The 23,830-nt window shown below is 36.0% G+C and overlaps 1 protein-coding gene and 1 pseudogene across 2 annotated transcripts in view; one reads left to right on the top strand and one right to left on the bottom strand.

Annotated features, from left to right (window-relative positions):
* STRN (striatin) overlaps window positions 1–23,830 on the bottom strand; it is a 107,220-nt gene that overhangs the window by 31,828 nt on the left and 51,562 nt on the right. The window contains exons 4-8 of one of the 2 annotated variants that reach the window (XM_059079297.2): window positions 19,947–20,025; window positions 11,502–11,669; window positions 9,425–9,560; window positions 6,396–6,531; window positions 2,558–2,668 (exon numbers count right to left, since the gene is read on the bottom strand). In XM_059079297.2, coding sequence (XP_058935280.1) covers window positions 2,558–2,668; window positions 6,396–6,531; window positions 9,425–9,560; window positions 11,502–11,669; window positions 19,947–20,025 — 630 coding nt within the window. The remainder of the gene's footprint in view (window positions 1–2,557; window positions 2,669–6,395; window positions 6,532–9,424; window positions 9,561–11,501; window positions 11,670–19,946; window positions 20,026–23,830) is intronic. The other variant, XM_067007809.1, reaches the window with a different exon arrangement.
* LOC131765579 (annexin A2-like) lies at window positions 20,459–21,537 on the top strand (annotated as a pseudogene).

Below are 23,830 nucleotides of genomic sequence, written 5' to 3'. Positions count from 1 at the left end.
TCTCTCTTCAGTGAAAGACATTAAAATTTCTCCTCCTAAAGAATCATTTTTCTTCACCATACTAAAAAGCTATGTGCCATATGCCTGAATAGTGATCATAATCCCCAGGTCCAGGAAACCCAAAAGCTTCTATTAGCAGGAATACTGTTCCAGTCAAATGGTGCAGTTTTAGACCTTAAATGCTAAATTCCAACTATAATGATGCCCTGATATTTGACAAGAACCTAATAATGAATATAATAGTAGATGGAGTCTACATAAGTCCTGGATACTTTTCTAACTGAAAGATCCTTTACATTTTAAGACATTCATTATTGTAGCATAATGGCTTAAATATATCAACTTTAAGTCAATCTGACAATTAAAGTATTCTCCTTGTTTCTTGTGTATGACAGACAAATATTCCTTAAAATTTCAGTTTAACTGCTTTTATCATGGCTCTGAAAAGCCATAACAAACCATGTCTCACTATTGATTAAGATTAAATTTTTATCAGTATTTTTTTTGTTGTTCTTCTGAGAATGCTGATTTTATCCTTTAATTTTTTTTAACATTTTTATTGGAGTATAATTGCTTTACAATGGTGTGTTAGTTTCTGCTTTATAACAAAGTGAATCAGTTATACATATACATATTTCCCCATAGCTCTTCCTTCTTGCGTCTCCTTCCCTCCCACCCTCCCTTCTAGCTGGTCACAAAGCAACGAGCTGATCTCCCTGTGCTATGCGACTGCTTCCCACTAGCTATCTATTTTACATTTGGTAGTGTATATATGTCCATATATACACTACCACTCTCTCACTTTGTCCCAGCTTACCCTTCCCCCTCCCCATGTCCTCAAGTCCATTCTCTAGTAGGTCTGTGTCTTTATTCCTGTCTTGCTCCTAGGTTCTTCATGACCTTTTTTTTTTTTAGATTCCATATATATGTGTTAGCATATGGTATTTGTTTTTCTCTTTCTGACTTACTTCACTCTGTATGACAGACTCTAGGTCCACACACCTCACTACAAATAACTCAATTTCATTCATTTTTATGGCTGAGTAATATTCCATTGTATGTATGTGACACATCTTCTTTATCCATTCATCTGTCAATGGACACTTAGGTTGCTTCCATGTCCTGGCCATCGTACATGGAGCTGCAATGAACATTGTGGTACATGACTCTTTTCGAATTACGGTTTTCTCAGGGTATATGCCCAGTAGTGGGATTGCTGGGTTGTATGGTAGTTCTATTTTCAGTTTTTAAAGGAAGCTCCATACTGTTCTCCATAGTGGCTGTATCAATTTATGTTTATTTTTTAATAAAAAGTATAAAACATTCTTAGGTTTTAATATTAAACCTTTCTCATTGGGATTTAATTTACATTGAGAAGGCATCAAATGTCATTCTCTCTCTGTTACATAATGGTTGGTACAGTACTAACGTCAATAACGGCCACTGACTTTTTATCCATTAAAGCTAAATACTTGTAAATTCTAAGATATTTTAAATAAAGATTTACGTATTTATCAGTAACTACTAGATTGTAAAAGAATGACTGGTCTTTGATAATCCCTAGCATCACTATAAAAAGAGAAAAAGAAAAGGCATATCCTTCCAGCCTTTTGAAATTTTAAACACATGCCTCACTCAAGTTGGATTTTAATCCTACGTTACACTACTTTAATATCCCAAAGCATGAAATTCCTATTGCCATAAAAGGGAGACCCATGTCCACACTGTCAATACAGTGGTAACATAAGGAGATAGTTCAGCCTTGCTCTCCTAAAAAGGTGTTTAAGATGGTTTTCAGGGATGTTTGAAATCTTTTGTATTTCTATTTTAAGTACTTAACTAGATCTATTGTTAAACTTTATTAATAATTTGAATAAGTTATATAGATATGATTCACAGGGCTAGAAATTTCATTTTAGCTTCCATTTTTGATGTGGCACTCATTTTGTTGGGGAAAAAAAAACCTAATTGGTACTATTACAAATGAAATTGGCCAAAAATTTAAATTAGAAAAATAAATACTTAAAAAAAGTTGTGTATCTTACTCTGTGCCCTGTATAGCATACAGTGATGAGAGCAAATGAACTGTGTGTTATGAACACATAGAATATTCAGGGGTAGAAATTAACTTTCTTTCTGTCTCCAAGATTTAAAATTATAAGCAATAATTTTGGTGGCTTGCCAGAGGGTCAGTCACACTAGACGAGATTTAAAATTGTCAACACTGAAAAATCATTACTGTAATTAAGCACATCTAATTTTAAAAATCAAATGATCACTATGTTTGAAAACATAGTTCCACATACTCATGACACTCTGGATTTATTACTGGAATATATTATAATTCCATAATTATATGCACAGCCTTTTTTTTTTTTAAGTTCATGATCAAACAGCTAATCATTTAATTTCAACCCCTGAGAGCAAGTGAAAAGGAAAGAGGTCAGGAGCAGAAAAGAAAAAGAGTAAGTAGTTTTAGGAAAACATTGGAGAAAAAAATTGGGGGATATGAAAGAGGTAAGATTTATGATTTACAGATACAATGTTTTCCACTTACTCTTCACCCCCTTTTTCCCCTTTCTCTCCTTTTTGTATTGTTCCTTGAGTTTGGTAATTACTCCCTGGTCCACATTCCAAGCTTCAGGCATGAGACACTGGTCTTCCTTTTCTAAACAGAGTGAAACAAATGAAACAGCCTTTTTCAATAAAATATTGAACAATATTCAATAAAATACTGAACAGTGAACAGTAAATTCACTGTTATGTCAATGGATGGACATAACAACCATTTTCTTCATATTAGCACTAATTTTAAGGTCATTACTTATTCATTAGATAGATACATGTCAAATAAAATATAATATCCAAGAAACAAGTGATCAATTCAATTTCCTAGGTAATAATATTAAATCTCTCTTGAAATAGACATAGAAAAAAAAAAACCTGCAAGATTTGAGATACTTTTAGTATATTAAGCCCCAAAAGTCTATATTCAAGAACCCCTCATTTTCATCCCATTTTCTGAATTTGATTAGGATTGACTCACAAAAAAACCCATTTCTTATTAAGTTATGTAATGAAAGATTATTATGCATTTGTACAAAAGTCTTCAATGATCTTTTCATTTCAAAAATTGTATAGTTTTGACATGTGTTTATCAGCAAATGATCATTTTTATTTTATAGGCTTTATAAATAGCACTTTGTAAACTTATTAATCAACCTGGCATCCAATATTTAAAACAATTTAAGTGACCTGTTAATTTTAAAATATTTAAATCAGGAAACTGAGCTTCTAGTAAAAAAGAAATTCAATCAGTAATTGTCACTATTTCAGGAGTAGAAAATTTAAAAATATGTTATATATTTTATACTTACTATAAAATAATTTACTATATACATATAATGTTATATGTGTTAGCTTAGAACACTCACTTGAATTCAAAACTCATACATATACCCAATTGCTTACTCTGTATTTCTATTAGGAAGTCAAAACTCAAACCAAACATACAAAACCAAACTCCCAATCTTCCCCATCCAATCTGTTCTATCTATAGGGTGCCCCATCTTATTTGAAGGCAATTCCACACTTCCATTTGATCAGACCAAAAATCTCCCTTTCTTCCAAACCCCACATCAAATATTTCAGGAAATACTGTTTTCTCTACCTTTAAAACACATCCAGAATCTGACTACTTCTCAGCATATCCACTACTTCCCTAACCTCTGTCTCTTGCTAGAATTACTGCAAATGTTTTCCCACTCTCCCCTCCAAGTCTATTGCCAACACTGATTGCCCTGGGTAGTCTATTCTCAACACAGCAGCCAAAGTGATGCTTTAAAACAAAAGCTGGATCATGTCACCTTTCCAGCTCAAATCCTTCTCATGGTTCCCCATCTCACCAGTGGTCTACATAGCTCCACTTGATTTGGTCATTTCTTACTACATTCCCCTCAGAATCACTCTGCTCCAGCCACTCTAGCTTCTTTGAATTCCTCAAGCATACCAGGGCTACGGCTATCTTAGGGCATTTGCTCTGGTTTTCTTCTTCTTGAACACTCTTTCCCTGGATACCATGTAGCTAACTCCCTCATCAATGCTGTCTTCTGTTCAAATGTTACCCTCTCAATGGGCCTTACCATGACCAATCTATTTCATATTGTAACCCGTCCCCCTCCACCCCACCCCAGCACTCTCTAGCCCACTTACTCTGTTCTACTTTTTTCTATTTCCCATAGCATTTACCATGTCCTGACATACTATAACATTTATCATGTTTGTCCCTTACTGCTATATCCTGTTAGTAGAATGTAGGACCACAGGGCTAGGGATCTTCACCTAGAAGACTTGGCACATAGAAGGCACATGATCAATATTTGTTCAGTGATTGGAATAAACCAAAATGAATGAGAATAAACAGAAATCTGTCTATGTTTAACAAGTTTCAATCCACAGTTTAAAAAAACAGATAATTGGGTCTCTGAATATAAACTCAACATTTTTATTGAGTTTTTATAGGTTAAACATTTTTATAGATCTAACTACCAATATATTCTACTAACAACAGTAGAAATAGTCTACTTTTTTCAGAAAATCCAACAATCAAAAATGTTAATTTTCATCAATCACATCTTAATAATAAATTAAACTGAGTTGGCTCTTGGATCCTAGAATGTCTTCAGTTTTTTAAAGTAAAAATTTAGCTATATCATACTCTTAACTAGGTGTCATACTGATCACAACAGTAACGGAAGATCATAGGAGAACTGTGGTAAAATCTATTTGCTTGTGAGAAACTAAGGAGATTCTTAACATAGGCACAGTAACTCTTTTTTTAGGGGTATGGGGAACAGATAAAGGAAGCCCTTAAAGGGATTTAAATGCCCATTCAACTAAACAGGATTTGCAATCTAGTTTTGTTAATTGATTAGAAGTGAAATGACTTGAATTATAAAATCCTTAACACATACAAGGCCAAACTCCTGGGAAAGAAACCTTCAGTCAGCTGAAAGATTCCATTCACTCACACTCATAAACAGAAATGTCCAAGACACTACTAAAGAGTGAGACAGCTCAGATGTGGGAACAGTCACTCATTTTCACCAGTAAATTCATAGTAGGTTACAGACCTGTCACATAATATTCTGGGCCATGACTCACACCTTAAAGCAAAGGAAGTTATGAAGGGACAATGCAGCTGTCTTTCGAGAAAAATGAATCCCAATTACCCTTGCAATAAGATTGGCAATGAAAAGGCCAACTATTATTTATACAGATGTGTGACTCCTCAGAGAATGACCTCAGTGTAGCACAGTGGATCTAGCTATAGTGGAAGAATTGTTGCCTAAAATATCTAAATAACTTGATACATAAGCTAGTAAGGAATAAGACAGAAGAGAGATTCGTTTCACTTTAACTTCCCCTGGTTTCCAAACTTTGTTCTGTTGGGGGAAAAAAAAAAAAGCCAGTCACTAAATAGCCATTATATTCTTCAATGACTAAGTAATTATCCCAAATAATTCTTCAAATATTTACCACAAAAAAGGAAAAGAAGTGGCATTATTGCTATCAAGAGTCCCTGAAGGTAAAGCCTCAAGGAAAAATTAAGATAGTTACTGTTTCCCTAACCTTATCTGTCTTTAAAGTACATAGACTATAAGCCAAGGGAATCCTGGAATTCTTCAACCTCAGAAGAAAATGTTCTCATTCTCAGTATCTACATGCCTTCTCTCTCTCCTTCTCTCTCACACACACACATACACACACCTGATAGAACTGATCACTTGTGAAGAATTTATCACAATCCTACCTTACTGATAGGACAATTCATTTCCAAACGCCTAGAACGATCTGTGCTGTAGAAGTTTTCCCTAAAATACTTGTTTGAACTCTTATTAGATGTTTAAAATATTAAATTTGTTTAGAACCATTTGTGCAAAAAAATTCTATGCCTTGTACAAAATGATGAAACTTGACTAAAATGAATGAATAACTACAACTTTTTAACTTATACTTCTTTTTGCACAGAAAATGCCAAAGATGAGATCTCTAAAATCCTCTACTACATTCTCATACTCAATTTCCACAGAATCTAGATTTGCAAGTTCTACTGTCTAGGCAGAAAACAGAGAATGTTCTATATATGAATTTAAATTATTTTCATACTGTATTGCTTATGTTAAAAGAAGAGGTTAACTAGTTGTACAACCTTCTTTAAACACACACACACATACCCTGGAAAAAAGGTGACAATAGAAAAAAGTCCACAGAATGTTCAACATTTCAACATTACAAGAGATTTAAAGTGTTCTTCAAGATGTTGCCCTCCTAGTAAAATATTAGTTTCGTTCATTTACATAACATCTCTAGTTGGATCCAGTATGCTTCCTTACCCCAGTCTGTTCCATCGCCTGCACTTCTGGATTCACTGTCTCCTTCTTCTGATGTAACCAAAAAGTCAAACTCCTTTAGAGCTTCTTTTGTATCTCGATCTTCACTGCTATCAGGCAATACTTTTTTCCTAACAATCTAATGAAAAAAAACATGCTCAATTAAAATATTAGGATATACTATGGGGTTAATTTAAGTAAAGAAGACAATATCCTTTTACCACTGAATGAGAAAATCCAATTACTTTCTTCAGAAAATGCATCTTTGTTGTGTTAAATAACTGTAATACCTATCCGATTCAGTAGAAAACACAGATGTCATTTTAAAAAGATATACATTATACATTTTAAAGTAGTAATTTAAACTTTGTTAAATGATGGCTTGTTTGTTTTAAATAAACAAATGGAATCATATACTGAAAACATTGGAATATAAGACATGCATTTAAATTACAGAGAGATGAAAAATGTCCCTGACATACTGTATTATGAGAACCACAACCAAATCTTACATTTCTTGGATGCAGTCTGTGCAGCGAGCAGATATTCTAATCTAACCAAAGAAAGAAACACTTCATAAAACATTGCAAGAGTTTTTCAGAATATAACCATGATAAATTTTAACTCTAGTACATCATTCCCTTACAAAAGCTAAAATCACAAAAGCTACAAACTCAGAAATGCATGCCACAAGATTGAGAAGGTATTGTGTGGGGCAGGGGGAACAATGCCCATTATTATTTCTACTGTCCCAACCTTGCATCAATTTCCTCTAATAATTGTCTATATATTCAAATTTTTCTTCAAATATTGATCTTTTAGAGACATAATCTAGATATAATAGCAAATCTGACAAGGGCCATTATGTCTCATTTTTATACATTTAGAAATATCTCTGGGATCATAAGGTGAAGAGGTCAAACATGAGAAAAGAGAAGGACATGGGGAGGAGGAAAATGACCCAGAGTGTAATGCAAAGAAAAATCAAACTCTAACACAGGGCAAAGAGCAATGAACATATGTAGCTTTTTGAAGAAAATGCCTGAAGAAAATAGACTTAACACAACCAACAGCTACTAAGAGCCTTATGTTTCTGTATTTTCTTAGTTGAATCTATTGAACTATTTTTGATTAAAGAAATAAAATAACATTTTAAGAACCTGCTTGTTCTACTAAACATTTTAATAGCATAATTTTCAGCCATTCTCTCTCTATACAGCACTGCAATAAATCTTCTAAGTCCTGCTTATACATTGCTACATAGTTAGATTTTTAAAGTCTTTTGGCATGTAGCTATTATACTGCAGCTGTGAAAATCAATGTAATATATAATAAAAATTAGCAAAACTATTATAAAGAAACCAATTATTTGTTTAGAAATATTTTTCTAAAGGAAAATCTAGAAAAATTTTTGGGTCCAATATTTAAATGGGGTTAAGTTTGCTTATATTAGCTGTACCTTCATTGCTTGGTCACAGAATTGCTATGATCTGCACTAATTGGAGGCCAAGATATTTATGAATTCGGTTATTTAAAAAGAAACCAGTTTACAGTTAGGAATTTCTATTAAGACCACACTTGATAGTTATAATAAACAGCTTATAGATTTTTAATATTTACACTGATATAACAACAAAACTTAAAGCATCATAATTAGTTATTATTTAACCACTGAGCTATGAATAACATATTCTGATGGAAAAATAATATCTCAGTACAATCATCTCATAGAAATCACAAGTCAGCACAGAATTTCCAAATGATTAGGACAGAGAAAAGTTATCATACAAGTTTCGGCATTTTCTTTTACTACAGTATATTCAAACATGTGCTATAACTACTTGTTTGAATAATAAAAAGAGGGAGTAACTATGTGAAGTTCAAATAATATCCATGGCAGGGCTGTATTAGCACAGTACTACTACACAATAGTGGCCCAGGAAAACATTAATCTGGAAGTAGTAAGTTGAGAGTCTCTGATGAAAGCAGCGGACATAAAGAGAACAGAGAAATTACACTTAGAAAGCACTTTATAGTTAAACATATCATTTTCATACATAGTGTTTCATTTATTCCTCACAAAATACTCTGGGGATAAGATGGGTACTTATTATAATCCCCATTTTACAAACTGAAAAACTAAGCCTGAAGGATTAAGAAGCACAGATAATTAGTGACAGAACTGGGACTTTAGCCCAAGGCTTTGACTCGTTCCAGTCTGCTTTATTTACATTACCTTACTTTCTCCTCCCTCTTCTTAACACTACCTTACTTTCTCCTGCCTCTTAAATAAACGTGAAGGAGGAAATGTGAACACTCTCCTAAACAAAGAGAAGCACGCCCTCATCTCTTAAAAAAAGGAGAAGGAGAAAGAGAGAGAAGGAAGGAGAAGAGGGAATATGAAGAGAGAAAGAAAAGAGGGGAGAGGTTAAAAAGGGGAGGGGGAGAAGTGGACAGAATAAAGAAGGGAAGAGAAGGGAGAACTTAGATACCTCTTATTCCAAGACTCTACCATGGAAACAATAAACTTACAAAAATCTAAACAAAACCACAGAATGACCCTAAACAAGTCGGGAGAAATCTAATGGAAGAGTTCTGAAAACGTGTAGAACTTGCCTACCAAAGCAACTCTGACAAGAGAAACAAAAACCACACCGATTAGAGTTGACGCCAGTCACCATCAGGCACCATAATAGGTCTGTCAGTTCTATTGTCTTATAGCACCAATAACAATGCATTGTTATAACACACATTTACCACCCTATAAAAATGTTGAAATGTTTAATGAATTAACAAAAAGCTAATGAATGAAGGCCTATAAGAAAAAGCTGTTACACTAAAAAGTCTTGAATTTGAAATCAATACAAAAACTTTTAGATTAAATTTTCCCAAACTTATGGGGAATTTAGATTAAATTTCCCCAAACTTTTTTTTTATGGAAAAAAAAAAGTTAAGGGTTGAAGTTGAAGGGTATGGATTAAAGTATGCATAATGGTCCCTAAAAATATTTATATCTGAATTATTCAACTCACCGTTGAAGTATCAATGATGCTTTTCTCTCTTCCATCAATGTCATCATCTTCATCTTCATCACTGAAATCTGCAGCTGCACTTTCAAGGAATTTAAAATTATCCAGCACGGAGGCAGAATCTGTTAACTCAGATTTTCTGGTTTAAAACATATACACTTTGCTCAGTTAGTTTTTAAAATTTGACATAAGAATTAATTAATCCATGACATACAGCACTAATTTCTGTTTATATTGTATTATGACACCCCCAAATCATATTATGATCTACATTGATTCTTATCTGTTACATTTCCATTGATTTTAACTGGAAAAGCAATATGGGAAGGAAGTGGCTACTCTTTTAAAAGTACTTTGCAATAATACCTACTACTTAGATTAATGGCAATCCAATATAAAGAACTCCCCCCCTCCTGATTCACTATTACGTTGATTTTTAAGTCAACCTTAATGCATTTCTTTAAAAAATATTTTTCTTATTATCTCTACCTGTTTTTTTTCTATGTCTTTTCCTCTCTGCAACTCTTCCTCTGACACAGAAGTTTCCATAACTAAGAAAATAACTAGTAAATACATCATTTTTCTCTGATGCAATCTTGCATTTCTGAACAACTAAAGAGTTGAAAAAAGCAAATGTGTACATAAAGTTACTAAAAACAATATTTTAGTCAAATTAATATTACTACAAAACTTGATCCTGTTGGTTAAACCTTTCTGAAACGATTGACTTTTCAAGTATGTAAAATTTTATTTTAGTTCCCTCTAAAGAATTTTAACAAAAAATTTCTTAATGGCCAGAACAGAACGATTTCTCTCATTAGGAAATGTTATAGATAAGAAGACATTTTCCTGAAAAAATTTAGCCACAACTATGGGCAAAATTCTCAAAACAGATAAATCTTACATTTCAAATCTGCTCAGAGCTACAAATATGGAAAGGAGGAGGGATAGAATGAATCCTGTGGTGCTTTTGTTTTTTCCAACCTACACTTCATCCCTATAGAAGTCAGATTCAGAATAATACCTTTATCAGTTTCAAAAGAGAGGTCAAGGCCAAAACACAAGACAACTAGAGTGGTCTTTCCTGAGGGTCTTTATAATAATTTGAGCTAATTCATTAGGTAAAAATATAACCAGGATTAATGTCTACATTGTCTACTTCTACACAGAGAAACAATCTACATCTTACATTTATTAAAACAAGTTATATAGTCATAACTATTAATGAATACATTTAAGAAGGCTCCAGTGACATTTGTTTATAAAAGTCATATTTTTAAACCTTTACCTAAACCCCATAATTTTAGTTTATGTTCCAAATAATAGAAACTACGTTCTCACTAGAAAATGTATAGAGCTCAATTAAAACCATTTTTCCAGCCTAAAACATGAGTTAAAATAAAGTAACATCACACTCAGACTTTCAAAGAATCTTTGGCTTTTTATTTCTTTAAGAATCATGTCAATTTTTTTCAATAAAGAAGAATCTCCTCATTTAACTGTCCACGTTCATTTTAAGCATAATTACATATAATTGTATGATACATGATCTAAAAAGCAAAAAAAAAATTTCTACTACTGAATTTTTCACTTATTCTATCAATTAAAATATATATACTTGAAATAGATACTTTTCAAGGGGAAGACGAGTTACAGCATTATTAGATACATGAAAATGGCTAAGAAAAGGTTTACATCAAAAGAATTAAGTATTTATATGATTTCTGGGTCACCAGGAATGAAATTTCACTCTTACTGATTTGAAGTGAATTTCCAAATAAGATCTTTTATGAAGTTCTAATAGTGACTGAGCTTCAAGATATTAAAATCTATATTAAATCCATAAATTGCAAGCAATTTAAAAGTCTTAAATAAAAATATTCTTAAAGTAATCATAACTCTAATCCCTATGGTATTATCTTCTACCAAATAAAATTTTAATTTTTTTATTAAACTTTATCATTAAATTACTTCTGTAGCAGTATCTAAAAGTACAAGTATCACAAGTGTCACCCATAAGCCAAAAACATTAATAAGAACTAAAACTACAGCCAAACCACTTTCCAGACAAAATACTTACCCAATCATTGCTGTCTCTTTAACTTCAGCCTCTGTGCCATTTATAACTGAGTCCTGATTTTTGTCATCTTCCCTGTCAGTGACATCACTTGAAAAGCCCAACAAAGCTTGCACTCGTTTGGATTTCACATCTAGAATAGTATCTGTGTAACCCACCTCCTGTAGATACCTGTGTGTGAAGAGGATCTTTACAATTCAGTCATATTGGAATTAGTATTCTATTACTGAATATGTAAATAAAAACATTTATTTAAATTCATATGCCTGCATAAGACTTAACAGTACAGTACTATGCTAGTAAGACTTGCTAATAAATAATCTTCCAGCTGCAGATGGAGCTGTCTCTTGCAGTACCAGCCTCTATGGTCACTGAGAAAAATCAAAGAACTATACAATACACCATTCATTTATCATAAGAAGAAGCTATTCCTTAATATACCTAATGGCACATTCTTTCTTCTAGGCAGGGTTGGAGTAAACTCACTCTCAGATTCTACTGAATTACTATTTTATAATAGTAATTATAATAACCAATAGTCTTTTTACACTTCAGATATTATACTATCATTGGATAAATTGAAATCTAGAGAGAAAGTTTCTAGCATATATCTCCATTACATACAAAGTTTCTAGCGTATATATGGTTTCCTCCCTGACATAAAAAAGACAGTATATTCCAAAGAGTCACTTCCACAGAAGGGAAACTTCTATCCTGACGACAACTCTAAAATAAAAATAGACCACAACTCAACTGTGGGGTGTGAAATGAGTGGGTGCACAGGGGTGTGTGTGTTGCACAGAGGCAGCAGCATAGAAAACAGAGAATAGGCTTTGTATGGAGAGTTACACCTGGGTTCAAAGCCCATTTCTTCCACCTTCTTCCTGTGTAACATTAATTCTCCTGAACCTTAGTTTTCCTTCTCCTAAAAGAGACACACCTAGAACAGTGTCTGGCATATAAAAGAAGTTCAGTATCTATTAACAACAAAGATAACAAAAAAAGATGAAAAGTGGTAGTGGCAAGAACATGAAAAAGGCAAATGCCACTAATAATGTTATTAATAAACATGATAGACAAATGTCTACCATTAACTTATAAGCATTAACTTAGAGGTAAGTATCAAGTCTATGAGATGAAAGAGAAAACAAAGATTAAAAAAAGATAACCAGTCTGATCTAAGATCACTTTATTTTAAGATCTGGTATTAAGAGTTATTATAGCTCAAAGAGATACCTCACAAAGACATGTGACCAAAATAGAATAAATGTACCCTATCAAGTCAAGGTACTCATTTTTCAATCCTATCCAGTACCTACAGCAAATTTTTGATTAAAATTTGGATAGTAAATTTCAAACGTTCCTGATTTTAATCAGTTGGTTCTTGCAAACAAACACAAAGGTATTATGCTTTTTTATTTTTAACAAATAATACTTGATACATAACTCACTTTGGCAACAAAATCACATTACATATAACCATTTTCAAAACTGCTCATTCCACAGATAAGTTGGCTTTACTAAATAGTTACCTCCTTATTCATTAATAAAATGTCACCTTTGAGAGGCAAATTACAAGTCTTTTAAAAGATATTTCTTGGATTGCTCACTATGATAACCACTTGTCATTAAAAAAAACCCCAAAAAACAATATCAGCACTTTAAGAACTTATTTATTTATAAAATGAAAATGCATAAATCACATTTAAGACCAAAGTGAAAACCCATTTATTAAATAGTAATGAAGTCTCTGGAGACTGAATTCAGCTAGAGATGGAACTCACTGGAGACTGGAGCTCATGAGGGCCTTTGGGATGACTGTGGTTCAAGTTTATAAAATTTTATTATATGGCTCACCGCAGTACTTACTATGAGGAAAGTAGAGTAAAGCTGGAAAAAAATCTAGTAACTTTGAAAAACTGAGACTGGAGGAGCGACTGGTTCAAGATGCTGGAGTAGAAGGACGTGCACTCACTCCCTCTTGCAAGAGCACTGGAATCACAACTAACTGTTGAACAGTCATCAACAGGAAGACACTGGAACTCACCAAAAAACATACCCCACATCCAAAGACAAAGGAGAAGCTGCAGTGAGACGGTAGGAGGGGCGCAATCACAATAAAATCAAATCCCACAACCGCTGGGTGGATGACTCACAAACTGGAGAACAATTATACCACATAAGTCCACCCACTGGAGTGAATGTTCTGAGCCCCACGTCTGGCTTCCCAACCTGGGGTTCCAGCAAGAGGAGGAGGAATTCCCAGAGAATCAGACTTTAAAGGCTAGTGGGATTTGATTGCAGGACTTCAACAGGACTGGGGGAAACAGAGACTCCACTCTTGGAGGGCACACACAAAGCAGTGTGCGCATCGGGACCTAGGGGAGGAGCAGTGACCCCATAGGAGACAGAACCAGACCTGCCTGCTAGTGTTGGAGGGTCTCCTGCAGAGGCAGCGGGTGGCTGTGGCTCACCGCAGGGACAAGGACACTGGCAGCTAGAGATATGGGAAGTACTCCTTGGCATGAGCCCTCAGAGTCCACCTTTAGCCCCACCAAAGAGCCGGGCAGGCCCCAGTGCTGGGTCACCTCAGGCCAAATAACCAACAGGGAGGGAATGCAGCCCCACCCATCAGCAAACAAGAAGGTTAAAGTTTCACTGAGTTGTTCCCACCAAAGCAAACCCAGCTCTACCCACCACCAGTCCCTCCCATAAGGAAGCCTGCACAAGTCTCTTAGCCTCATCCACCAGAGGGCAGACAGCGGAAGCAAGAAGAACCACAATCCTGCAGCCTGTGGAACGAAAACCACATTCACAGAAAGACAGACAAAATGAAAAGGCGGGGCTTCCCTGGTGGCACAGTGGTTGAGAGTCCGCCTGCCAATGCAGGGGACACGGGTTCATGCCCCGGCATGGGAAGATCCCACATGCCGCGGAGAGGCTGGGCCCGCGAGCCATGGCTGCTGAGCCTGCGCGTCTGGAGCCTGTGCTCCACAACGGGAGAGGCCACAACAGTGAGAGGCCCGCGTAATAGGAAAAAAAAAAAAAATCTTTCCTAATATGGGAAAGGAAATAGCAACCCAAGTCCAGAAGTGCAGAGAGCCCCAGGCAGGATAAACCCAAGGAGAAACATGCCGAGACACATAGTAATCAAACTGACAAAAATTAAAGACAAAGAAAAATTGTCAAAAGCAACAAGAGAAAAATGACAAATAACATACAAGGGAACTCCCATAAGGTTAACAGCTAATTTCTCAGCAGAAACTCTACAAGCCAGAAGGGAGTGGCATGATATGCTCAAAGTGATGAAAGGGAAGAACATACAACCTACCCGGCAAGGATCTCATTGAGATTCAATGGAGAAATCAAAAGCTTTACAGACAAGCAAAAGCTAAGAGAATTCAGCACCACCAAACCAGCTCTACAACAAATGCTAAAGGAACTTCTCTAAGTGGGAAACACAAGAGAAGAAAAGGACCTACAAAAACAAACCCAAAACAATTAAGAAAATGGTAACAGGAACATACGTATCGATAATTACCTTAAATATGAATGGATTAAATGTTCCAACCAAAAGACGCAGGCTTGCTGAATGGATACAAAAACAAGACCCATATATATGCTGTCTATAAGAGACCCACTTCAGACCTAGGGACACATAAGACTGAAAGTGAAGGGATGGAAAATGATATTCCATGCAAATGGAAATCAAAAGAAAGCTGGAGTAGCAATACTCATATCAGATAAAATAGACTTTTAAAAAAACAAGGTTACAAGAGACAAGGAAGGACACTACATAATGGTCAAGGGTTCAATCCAAGAAGAAGATATAACAATTATAAATATATATATACCAACACAGCAGCACCTCAATACATAAGGCAATTGCTAACAGCTATAAAAGAGGAAATCGACAGTAACACAATAATAGTGGGGGACTTTAACACCTCACTTACACCAATGGACAGATCATCCAGACAGAAAATTAATAAGGAAACAAAAGCTTTAAATGACACAATAGATCAGAGAGATTTAATTGATATTTATAGGACATTCCATCCCAAAACAGCAGATTACACATCCTTCTCAAGTGCACATGGAACATTCTCCAGGATAGATCACATCTTGGGTCACAAATCAAGCCTCAGTAAATTTAAGAAAATTGAAATCATATCAAGCAACTTTTCCGACCACAACGCTATGAGATTAGAAATAAGTTACAGAGAAAAAATGTAAAAAATACAAACACAGGGAGGCCAAAAAATATGTTACTAAATAACCAAGAGATAACTGGACAAATCAAAGAGGAAATCAAAAAATACCTAGAGACAAATGACAACAAACACACAATGATCCAAAAACCTATGGAATGCAAGAAAAGCAGTTCTAAGAGGGAAGTTTATAGTGATACAATCCTACTTCCAGAAATAAGAAAATTCTCAAATAAACAATCAAACCTTACACCTAAAGGAACTAGAGACAGAAGAACAAACAAAACCCAAAGTTAGTAGAAGGAAAGAGGTCATAAAGATCAGAGCACAAATAAATGAAACAGAAACAAAGAAAACAGTAACAAAGATCAATAAAACTAAAAGCTGGTTCTCTGAGAAGATAAACAAAATTGATAAACCTTTAGCCAGACTCATCAAGAAAAAGAGGGAGAGGACTCAAATCAATAAAATTAGAAATGAAAAAGGAGAAGTTACAATGGACACCACAGAAATACAAAGTATCCTAAGAGACTACTACAAGCAACTCTATGCCAATAAAATGGACAACCTGGAAGAAATGGACAAATTCTTAGAAAGGTATAACCTTCCAAGACTGAAACAGGAAGAAATAGAAAATATGAACAGAGCAATCAGAAGTAATCAAATTTGAAACTGTGATTACAAATCTTCCAACAGGGCTTCCCTGGTGGCGCAGTGGTTGAGAATCCGCCTGCCAATGCAGGGGACACGGGTTCGTGCCCCGGTCTGGGAAGATCCCACATGCCACGGAGCAGCTGGGCCCGTGAGCCATGGCCACTGAGCCTGTGCTTCTGGAGCCTGCGCTCTGCAACGGGAGAGGCCACAACAGTGTGAGGCCCGCATACCGAAAAAAAAAAAAAAAAAATCTTCCAACAAACAAAAGCCCAGGACCAGATGGCTTCACAGGTGAATTCTATCAAACATTTAGAGAAGAGCTAACACCCATCCTTCTCAAACTCTTCCAGAAAACTGCAGAGGAAGGAACACTCCCAAACACATTCTACAAGGCCATTATCACGCTGATACCAAAACCAGACAAAGATTCTACAAAAAAAAATTACAAACGAATATTACTGATGAATATAGATGCAAAGATCCTCAACAAAATACTAGCAAACAGAATCCAACAACACATTAAAAGGATCATACACCATGATCAAGTGGGATTTACCTCAGGGATGCAAGGAGTCTTCAATATACACAAATCAATCAATGTGATACACCATATTAACAAATTGAAGAATAAAAACCAGATGATCATCTCAATAGATGCAGAAAAAGCTTTTGACAAAATTCAACACCCATTTATGATAAAAACTCTCCAGAAAGTGGGCATAGAGGGAACCTACCTCAACGTAATAAAGGCCATATATGACAAACCCACAGCAAACATCATTCTCAATGGTGAAAAACTGAAAGCATTTCCTCTAAGATCACGAACAAGACAAGGATGTCCACTCTCGCCACTATTATTCAACATAGTCCTAACCACGGCAATCAGAGAAGAAAAAGAAATAAAAGGAATCCAAATTGGAAAAGAAGAAGTAAAACTGTCACTGTTTGCAGGTGACATGATACTATACATACAGAGTCCTAAAGATGCCACCAGAAAACTACTAGAGCTAATCAATGAATTTGGTAAAGCTGCAGGATACAAAATTAATGCACAAAAATCTCTTGCATTCCTATACACTAACAACGAAAGATCTGAAAGAGAAATTAAGGAAACAATCCCATTCACCACTGCAACAAAAAGAATAAAATAACTAGGAATAAACCTACGTAAGGAGACAAAAGACCTGTATGCAGAAAACTATAAGACATTGACGAAAGAAATCAAAGATGACACAAACAGATGGAGAGGTATACCATGTTCTTGGATTGGAAGAATCAATATTGTTAAAATGACTATACTACCCAAAGCAATCTACAGAGTCAATGCAATCCCTATCAAACTACCAATGGCATTTTTTACAGAACTAGAACAAAAAAATCTAAAATTTGTATGGAGACACGAAAGACCTTATATAGTCAAAGCAATCTTGAGGGGAAAAAATGGAGCTGGAGGAATCAGACTCCCTGACTTCAGACTATACTACAAAGCTACAGAAATCAAGAAAGTATGGTACTGGCACAAAAACAGAAATATAGATCGATGGAACAGGATAGAAAATCCAGAGATAAACCCACACACCTATGGTCAACTAATCTATGACAAAAGAGGCAAGGATATACAATGGAGAAAAGACAGTCTCTTCAATAAGTGGTACTGGGAAAACTGGACAGCTACATGTAACAGAATGAAATTAGAACACTCCCTAACACCATACATAAAAATAAACTCAAAATGGATTAAAGACCTAAATTTAAGACACAGCACTATAAAACTCCTAGAGGAAAACACAGGAAGAACACTCTTTGATAAAAATCACAGCAAGATCTTTTTTGACCCACTTCCTAGAGTAAAGGAAATAAAAACAAAAATAAACAAATGGGACCTAATGAAACTTAAAAGCTTTTGCACAGCAAAGGAAACCATAAACAAGATGAAAAGATAACCCTCAGAATTGGAGAAAATATTTGCAAACGAATCAACAGACAAAGGATTAATCTGCAAAATATATAAAAAGCTCATGCAGCTCAATATTAAAAAAAACAAACAACCCAATCCAAAAATGGGCAGAAGACCTAAACAGACATTTCTCCAAAGAAGACATACAGATGGTTAAGAGGCACATGAAAAGCTGCTCAACATCACTAATCATTAGAGAAATGCAAATCACAACTACAATGAGGTATCACCTCACACTGTTAGAATGGGCATCATCAGAAAATCTACAAACAGCAAATGCTGCTGAGGGTGTGGAAAAAAGGGAGCCCTCTTGAACTGTTGGTGAGAATGTAAATTGATACAGCCACTATGGAGAAGAGTATGGAGATTCCTTTATAAAGTAAAAATAGAATCACCATATGACCCAGCAATCCCACTACTGGGCATATACCCAGAGAAAACCAGAATTCAAAAAGACACATGCACCCCAGTGTTCACTGCATCATTATTTACAACAGCCAGGTCGTGGAAGCAACCTAAATGCCCACTGACAGACGAACAGTTAAAGAAGATGTGGTACATATATACAATGGAATATTACTCAGCCATAAAAAGGAACGAAATTGAGTCATTTGTAGAGACGTGGATGGACCTAGAGACTGTCATACAAGGTGAAGTAAGTCAGAAAGAGAAAAACAGATATCATATATTAACACATATATGTGGATTCTCAAAACATGGTACAGATGAACCAGTTTGCAAGGCAGAAATAGAGACACAGATGTAGAGAACAAACGTACAGACACCAAGAGGGGAAAGTGTGGGGGGGGATGAATTGGGAGATTGGGATTGACATATATACACTAATATGTATAAAATAGATAATAAGAACCTGCTGTATAAAAAATAAATAAAATAAAATTTAAAACATAAATAAATAAATAAATAAATAGTAATGAAGTCTCATTTCCAAAAAATAGATGTAAGGAGACACTTTAATATTCTCTTCCCATCATCAAAAGAAATGGCTGGCATGCAATCTGCTCTGGAAACCACAGGTTTAGACTATTCACAAGCAAACCCAAAAGTTTAAACCAGGTAGCAAATTTCATTTTACTTAGGCACAAATCAAAATACCAATTTCAAATGTGATATGCAAGGGTCAGGCACTGAGCTGGTGAATAGGTCTAGCCCACTGCCTGACATCTGAACCTCAACCTAGCTTTGACCCCTCTTTATACTCTCAAGTTGACATTTTATAGGAGAAACTATATGTTAGCATAAAATTTACAAACTTGGGAAATCCAAGAAGTTTTTCCATCTATTTAAAATAAAGTTTCAAAACATAACACAAAAATTACATGATTAGACTTATATTAAAACATATGTATGTTCATGTATAAAAGGTACAAGGAAAAGAGTAACTTTAAGGGTATAGAATTGTTTAAACTATAAATTTAAGCATATAAATTAGAAGCTGTACACTTCCTGATAAAGCTAAAATTATGGAGAACTTATTCTTGATAATTCTTACTAATATTTAATGAAAAAATAAATTCCTCCATAGGGGAAAAAGCATTTCATATGAAAAAGGAACAGTAATTCAAAGAAGCTTTTTCACAGCAGATACTTTCATGAGATACTTACTGTCTGAGTAGTTGTCGACCTTGTTTCCACATTAACTGGCTGTTTTGTTGTGGCTGCACCTCTGTTTCATTACCTTCATCTGGAAAACATTAAATCATTAAAAAACTGACGTTATATACATTAGAGGGTATCTCAATTCATTAAAAATGTCCAATAAAAATTTATAAGATTAAGAATACTACACTGTAAGGTATGTTCTAGGACAATGGAAATTCTGTTTTTAAGTTTAATTTCCATAACAAAACTCTAATATAAATTCATTATTGCTACTAGATTTCCCTGAGAATTTCAGAACTAAAATAAAGGCTTTTCCCCAAATTTTAGGTAACCTGAGAATTTTCCTTCAGGGCAAATCAAGTCACACAAGAGTCAAAAGTATTACAAAGCACCACATCAGAATTAGAACAAAATGCCCAGGAACAATGGTTCAAAAAAAAAAGCCGATCTGGTAAAGAGTAGATAGATAAGAAATAATCCCTGCTTGAAGCTCGAAGCACACCGCACCTGCCCAGTTTCTTTCAAAATGTCTACCGTTCATGAAATTCTCTACAAGCTCAGCTTGGAGGGTGATCACTCCACACCTCCAAGTGCATACGGGTCAGTCAAAGCGTACACCGACTTTGATGCTGAGCGGGATGCTCTGAACGTTGAAATGGCCATCAAGACTAAGGGTGTGGATGAGGTCACCATCATCAACATTTTGACCAACTGCAGCAATGAAGAGAGACAGGATATTGCCTTCGCCTACCAGAGAAAGACCAAAAAGGAACTTGCATCAGCACTGAAGTCAGCCTTGTACGGCCACCTGGAGACAGTGATTTGGGGCCTACTGAAAACACTTGCCCAGTATGACAGCTTCCAAGCTGAAAGCCTCCATGAAGGGGCTGGGGACCGATGAGGCCTCCCTCATTGAGTTCATCTGCTCAAGGACCAACCAGGAGCTGCAGGTCATCAACAGAGTCGACAAGGAAATGTACAAGACCGATCTGGAGAAGGATATCATTTCTGACACATCTGGTGACTTCTGCAAGCTGATGGTTGCCCTATCGAAGGGTCAAAGAGCAGAGGATGGCTCTGTCATTGATTATGAACTGATTGACCAAGATGCCCGGGATCTCTATGATGCTGGCAGAAGAGGAGAGGAACTGATCTTCCCAAGTGGATCAGCATCATGACCGAGCGGAGCGTGTGCCACCTCCAGAAAGTATTTGAAAGGTATAAGAGCTACAGCCCTTATGACATGCTGGAGAGCATCAAGAAGGAGGTCAAAGGAGACCTGGAAAACGCTTTCCTGAACCTAGTCCAGTGCATTCAGAACAAGCCCCTGTTTTTTGCTGACAGACTGTACGACTCCATGAAGGGCAAGGGCACTCGTGATAAGGTCCTGATTAGAATCATGATCTACCACACTGAAGTGGACATGTTGAAAATTAGATCTGAATTCAAGAAGAAGTATGGCAAGTCTCTGTACTACTACATTCAGCAAGACACCAAGGGCGACTACCAGAAAGCGCTGCTGTACCTGTGTGGTGGGGATGACTGAAGCCCACAGTGGCCTGAGGGTCCAGGACGGCTGCTCCGCACTCCCAGCTAACAGTTCTACGCAGTCAGCTTGTGGCTAACAACCCCCTTGTGCCCATCCCTGGGAGGATGACGTTAGCACTGCCAACCCCACCTGCTCCATCCTTAGTTTAGTTGCCTAAGCATTACGTGGCTTTCCGGTCTAGTCTCTCTTTACAGTCAAAGAAATGAACATTCCGAGGAGCTGGAAGTGAAATCTATGATGTGAAACACTTTGCCTTCTGAGTAATGTGTCATAAACATGAATAAACTGAATTACTTTAGGAACAAGTAAAAAAAAAAAAAAAAAGAAAAAAAGAAATAATCCCAAGCCAAATCTATTTCCTTCACTAGTTATTAAATGAAAACCTCAAGCATTCTTTTTTTAAGACATTCTTTAGATGAAAACCTCCTAGGTCCTGTAAAGCTTCAATTCATCATTTGGTAGAAGCTGAATCTTTCAAAAAGATGATAAGGGACTTCCCTGGTGGCACCGTGGTTAAGAATCCACCTACCAATGCAGGGGACATGGGTTCGAGCCCTGGTCCAGGAAGATCTCACATGCCGCGGAGCAACTAAGCCTGTGTGCCACAACTACTGAGCCTGCACCCTAAAGCCCGCAAACCACAGCTACTGAGCCCATGTGCCTCAACTACTGAAGCCCATGCACCTAAAGCCCATGCTCCGCAACAAGAGAAGCCACGACAATGAGAAGCCCATGCACCGAAACGAGTAGCCCCTGCTTGCCACAACTAGAGAAAGCCTGTGCGCAGCAATGAAGACCCAATGTAGTCAAAAATTAAAAATAATAAATAAATATGCCTAAATCCTTTCTACACCATCCTCAGGTACACTCAACTGCCTTTGCCTACTTTGGTAGCTAGTGATGTTACCAAGGAGTGGTACATTCATTCAATGGAATACTACTCAACGAGAGCAAGGAATGAACTACTGACACACACCAACATATAAGAATCTCAAATGCATTATGCTAAACAGGAGACCCTAGATTCAAAAGGCTACATTCTGTATGATTCTGGAATTGACATGATTTTCTCAAAAAGGCAAAACTGTAGGAACAGAAAACATATTAGTGGTTGCCAGGGGATCAGAGTAGGGAAGAAGGGGTTAACTACAAAGGGTATTAGTAACAAAACTGTACGTGTTTATGAAAACACCAAAAAGGTGAATTTCATTGTATGTAAATTATAACTTAATAAAAAATAAATTAAGCCAAATCAAATAAGAATGCATCCTGACCCTCTTTTTAAAAAGTGTATTCTTTTTTTTTTTTTTTAGATACGCGGGCCTCTCACTGTTGTGGTGTCTCCCGTTGCGGAGCACAGGCTCCGGACGCGCAGGCTCAGCGGCCACGGCTCACGGGCCCAGCCGCTCCGCGGCATGTGGGATCTTCCCGGACCGGGGCACGAACCCGTGTCCCCTGCATCGGCAGGCAGATTCTCAACCACTGCGCCACCAGGGAAGCCCTAAAAAGTGTATTCTTATACTGAGATAAAATCCAACTCCCTGGGTGATCATTTTGTAATGTATTAAAATATCAAATCACTATGTTGTATACCTGAAACTAATATAATATTGCAAGTCAATTATACTTCAAAAAAAAGAAAAAGAGAAAAAGAAAGCAAGGACTCAGTCTTGACTCAGTTAACCCAGGTATATGACAAAAACCAGCAAGGCTATGACTGCTGCTTATTATATTATTCCACACTGGATCATGACTAGGCTCCAGATGATTGCAAGGAAGCAAAAGAAACCTCATGGAAATATAACCAGTCACAACACTTATTAAGAATGAGGAGATTCAAAGACCTATAGAGCTTGAGGAGTCCTTATCTCCTTGGTAATGGATTTGAGGAAAACTGCTTACCCTAATTCTTTTATTAGATTAGTGTATGAATTAATGATCTAAGATTATGTCTGCAATCATAGATTTAACCACACAAACATAAAACAGGCTCTTTACTCAACATTGCCAAAATCTATTTTCCACTGATTTAGAGAAATAATCAGTGGTATAGCCTTCTGTAAGAGCAACAAGTTTCAATGCTTGCAAAGTAATTATAAAGACAGAAATCTTGATTCTGGATAAATTTCTCTGAAGTAAATTTTCCTTTCTCTATTAAAAAAAAAATCTGACTCTCTGGGTCACATGTGAACTTGTTTTTCCCCACACTTCCTTATCCAGGCTAAACACTTAGTTCTCTCCATGGTTAGTAAGTATTCATCAACTATCAGGTTCATTCTAACCTAATCAAGCTCAAAAAGTGACATCATACAAAAGTGAGGATTTTAAAGTGGGTAAG

Source organism: Kogia breviceps, chromosome 11, assembly GCF_026419965.1.
Source record: "Kogia breviceps isolate mKogBre1 chromosome 11, mKogBre1 haplotype 1, whole genome shotgun sequence".
Classification (NCBI taxonomy): domain Eukaryota; kingdom Metazoa; phylum Chordata; class Mammalia; order Artiodactyla; family Physeteridae; genus Kogia; species Kogia breviceps.
The sequence above is the reverse complement of the archived record's forward strand: the minus strand, read 5'-3'. Positions and strand labels throughout refer to the sequence as shown.